The sequence below is a fragment of the Myotis davidii genome, unplaced genomic scaffold (assembly GCF_000327345.1).
Source record: "Myotis davidii unplaced genomic scaffold, ASM32734v1 scaffold274, whole genome shotgun sequence".
Classification (NCBI taxonomy): Eukaryota; Metazoa; Chordata; class Mammalia; order Chiroptera; family Vespertilionidae; genus Myotis; species Myotis davidii.
The window spans coordinates 2,040,173-2,044,605 of record NW_006285613.1 but is presented as its reverse complement, the minus strand read 5'-3'; the positions used below and the strand labels follow the sequence as shown (position 1 = coordinate 2,044,605).

The 4,433-nt window shown below is 65.0% G+C and overlaps 1 protein-coding gene across 1 annotated transcript in view; it reads left to right on the top strand.

Annotated features, from left to right (window-relative positions):
* CYGB (cytoglobin) overlaps positions 1-2,598 on the top strand; it is a 10,667-nt gene extending 8,069 nt beyond the window's left edge. Inside the window, exon 4 of the mRNA XM_015559235.1 lies at positions 1,370-2,598. Coding sequence (XP_015414721.1) covers positions 1,370-1,409 — 40 coding nt within the window. The 3' untranslated portion in view covers positions 1,410-2,598. The remainder of the gene's footprint in view (positions 1-1,369) is intronic.
* Positions 2,599-4,433: the final 1,835 nt, after the last annotated feature.

The following is a 4,433-nucleotide window of genomic DNA, read 5'->3' as shown; positions in this document are numbered from 1 at the left end:
CAGGCGGCGGCCCCTCCCGGGCTCCAAGCTGGCCGGGGCCTCGGGCCGCCTGGTGGGCTGTGGGCGCAGCTCCGAGAAGGTCCCCAGGGCAGCCTTGGGAGGCCAGGCCTCCTGACTGTCCATCCATCGTCCCCCCAGCACACTGGCCCAGCCTCTCCTCTCCCTCCCCCGCCCCCATCGCCATCCCCAGGGGAGCGCGTCCTCCGCTCTCAGGAGCTGCTGGCTACAGCCCGGCGCTCCAGATGTGCACAGCTGGCCCTGGCCTGCCCAGACCCCGGTGGATGGGAGGCAGAGGTTTACCTGCCGGGAGGCGCTGGCAGGGCCCGGGGACCTGCTGGGAGGCAGAGGGGGTTTGCCCGCCCACCCTCTCCCCAGGCAGCCTCTGCCGCCAACGAAGAGCTTGTTTACAGCCAGGGGACACGACTTCCTGCTTCTAGAGAAAAGGCCTTCTTACAGGGGCCTGAGGGACCGAGCTGGCCAGCGCCAGCCCAGCCGCATGAATCAGAAACATGTGGACACGCTTCCCGACACCAAGCCCCGCCCCGCCCCCTTCTTGCCCCAGCTGGACCCCAGGGACTTACATCTCACCCAACCCCAAGAATTAGGAAACCGAGGGAATCTCCTCCTCTGCCCCCTTCGTCTCCGTGGAGACGGCTTCTGGGGAGGGTGGCCGGCCCTGCTCCCACCTGGGCCGGGCACCTCACAGTTGGGTTCCCGCTCTCCCCAGCCGGGCAGTCATGGGGATGGTCCCCTCCAGACCCTGCCTCTGCCAAGGCCCCCCCAGCGGTGTTCTGAGCTGGGGGCTGGGAGCTGGGGGCTGGGAGGGAGTGGCAGGCAGTCCTGGAAGGAAGGCCTCCATCCAGTTCCTCTTATCAGGGACAGGGTGGGCCAGACACCACTGTTTACTGAGCTGTCTCTGCTTAAGGGTGTGGGTGCGTGTTTGTGGGTGCGGAGGCGGGGGGCGTGGTGCCGAGTGCACAGGGCCGTGTGTACAGAGGCTGCCCTTGGGTGGTCCGCGGGGGACCCAGGGGCCAGGCGCACACACGTCTCCATCCACAGCAGAGAGTCATGTGTGCGTGGCTCTTGGCAGCTGGTGAGACACGTGCCCACAGTTGATGCCCCTCGATCCCCACAGAGCGAGGCGAGGCAGACATTCCCCCTGTAGAGGAAAAGACCTGGGGTGCAGGCGGTTCCAGGGACTTGGCTGGGCCCAAGTCCCCTCGGTAGAAGGAGAACTGGGCCTTGGGCCCCCGGGCTGCTCTCCCCTGTGCCACGCGGGGTCTCAGCGTCCCGCCTCACGCCCCCGATTCCTGTCCCTGGGTCCCAGTCTGTGCCCCTTGTGACCTGTTGCTCCATCTCTCGTCCACAGACCGCCGGCCACTCTGCCTTCTCCCTCCTCGGGGCCGTAGGGCCCCGGCTGCCCTCCCCCCTCCCTGGCAGCGCCTTGAGCAGAAGGCCGAGTTCTGAAGACCCTCCTTGACCCTCCGTTGCTGGGTGCCAAGGAAGCCGGAGGAACCCCTGACTCGTCTTCCTGGAGAGAGGCCTCTGCCTGGGCCGCGGCCCCCTGGAGCCGCCGGGAGGTGGCACTGGATGCTGACCCAGCGGCGGCCGGTGGCCTGTGGGGTGGGGGGCCCTTCCTCCTTGAAGAGCCAGGCCCCCTCTTCTTAGCTTTTCTACTCACCGTCCGAGACCGAGCTGAGCAGCTGGCAGGAATCGGGGGTCTGCGAGTCGCCGCAGGCCGCGCCAGCCCCGTTTCTACCTGCCCGGCCAGCATGCGGGTCTCGCGTCACCTCTAGAATATCACGCACACATATCTACCATATATACGATATATTCTATATGCAGCCTATATAAAGATATATATACATTCACATCTAGACTGTGTCCCTGCGGGGCCCAGCCGCCCCCGGGAGGCCTCGGCTCCGCTCCCCTGTGCGTGGGGCAGGGAGGGGCCCCGCACATGCTTCTGGGCCGAGGACGGAGTGTTCTGGCGGAGATGGGGGTCCCGCATCAGCACAGAGAGGATCGGGGCCTGTGGGCGGAGTTGGGGTGACCCAAGGGCCTGCGTGGACAGGGCTGGGGTGACACAGCCCGTTCTCGGACCAGCTCCCACATTCCTGCAAGAAGGGTTTGGCTCTCCCCACCTTGACCCCACACAAAAGGATGTGTGTGGCTCCCTGCCCTGCTCCCTAACAGTCAAGGGCAGGCAGGGGGCCCGCAGTTCAAGGACAGGACGCCTGTGCTGGGGGAGGGGCGGAGGTAGAGCCCCATCTGCCTTTGTCACGGAGACAGCCCAGCCCCAGTGGGAGGAGGGGCGGTGGGACAGGACCAGCTGCCTCCATCTCCTCCCGGAGCTCCGAGGCCGGGGCCTTCTGCCCACCCCTCCCTCCATCTGGGTCAGAGCCGCGGGGACACCCCGAGTGTGCCCCTTGGTCACGTGTGTCGTCCTCAGGATGTTCTGCTGTTGTGACTGTTGTGCCGCGTCCCCTCCTGTCCCATCTCGCCCAGCCTTCCGTGTGACTGTCTGTCCTCCTTTTGTAGTTTCTGATGTTTGTAACCAGACCCAGCCGTGTCATTAAACAGACTCCTCTTCCTGTGTCTGCTCCTCGCGCTTCCTGCCATCTGCCTCGCCCGGCTTCTTCAGTTCAGGGCTCGGCCTCCCCCCTCACCCCCCTTTCTCCCCGCAACACCCAACCTGGGTGTCTGCCTTGGCTGGGCATGGACCCTCTGAGTTAGGGTCCACCGGGCTGGAGGCTGGAAGCTGGGGGTATTTGGGGTGGGCAGGAAGGGTGTCTGTGCTTGTCTAATGAAATTGGGGGGCGGGGGGGGTTTTCGTCTTTTGTTCTGGCAACCTCGCTGGCGAGAATGGGATAAGGGAGGGAGGAGTCAGAAGGACAGTCCAGCCGTCTCAGGGTCCTGGCGAGGCCTCTGTCTTCCAGAGGGGGGCTCGGCCAATGCCTGGCCTGCTGCTCAGGGTACATGCGGGGGGTCCGCCGTGGTTGCTGGGGAAAGGACACGTGCTCTTAATCTCAAATCCCAGCACCTTCCCCGAGCTCTCCGCTCCCAGGCCCCCTTCCCAAGCCGTCTGTCCTGCGTCCCACAGCCTGGGCCAGGCCCGTCCAGCCCCCACACAGGATGAAGGCAACAGCAGGATCAACTCTCGGGGGAGGGACCCGAGGTCACCGCCCTGGGGGGCTGCAGGCGAAGCAGGAAGCAGCCGCTGCCCTTGGGGAGGGCCGCTGGCTGCCTGGGAAGATGCAGCCGACACACAGGAGAGCCCTGTCTCCGGGAGCAGCTCGAACTCCCGGCACGCAGGCCCCGCCTCGGCTCCTGGCCTGGCACGGCGAGGCCTGCGATGGAAATCCAGAGAATAAACAAATACCACTCTTAGAAAGCAAAAGCAGTGCTCGGGCCAAGCGTGAGCCGTGCGATCTGGGACGCGAGTGCAGAGGGGACAGGACCGCGTGGGCAAAGCCGTGCCAGGGAGGACCGGGCGCCGGGCTCGGAGGCAGACTGCCTCCTGGTGCTGTGTGACTTCGGGCTCATCACCCCTGCTTGCTGAGCCAGCCACAGCCACCTCCGATCGAGTGGCCCCAGCCTCGGGGGATAGAGCATCAGCCCATGGACCGAGGGTCCCGGGTTTGATTCCGGTCGAGGGCACGTAGTACCTCGGTTGCAGGCAGGCTCCATCCCCGGCCCTGGTGGGGACTCGGGCAGAAGACAACCAATGGATGTGTCTCTCTCACATCAATGTTTCTCTCTCTGTCTCTCCCCCTCCCTTCCGCTCCCTCTAAAAATCAATGGAAAATTTTAAAAAAGGAAGTAGGAGTGAACATGAGGCCTGCCTCGCAGGGCAGGTGCCAGGAGGAGGAGGAGGAGGGTGGATGCCCCAGTGCTGGGGCCGGGGTGCTCAGGAGAGTGAAAGTCTGGCCATCGGAAGCGGCGAATGGAAAGAGGAGAAGGTTTGACTGGGTCAGATGAGTCTTAGAGAGGCGGGCAGAGGAGGAAGAGGCAGGGAGGTGCTTGAACAGGGTAATCTCAGGAGGCAGAGGGCGAGGGGAAGGGAAGTGGAGGCAACCCAGGAGGCCTGCCTGGCCCCGGAGGCCATGGGGACTGTGACGGGAGGGGCGTCGGCCGTCAGGGTCGGGGCTGCTCTCTGGGAAGAAAGATCCCCTCCCCAATTTCGCTTCAGTGGGCTTCAGAGTGGTGAAGGGGCCGCTGAACCAGCCCAAACCGGAGTCATGCAGGAATCTCGCCCTTGAGAACGGCTCTCCCCACTCCCCACTCTGGGGAGAGGACATGGGCAATTAATGATTCACCAGGCGTGATGTCTGAAGGGTGGGGGCGGCCTGGGTCCCCGGGTGAAGCAGGGCAGGGCCCAGGGGCTGCGGGAGGCGAGCCCGGGCCGGAGTTCTGCTCTGTGCTCTGCACTC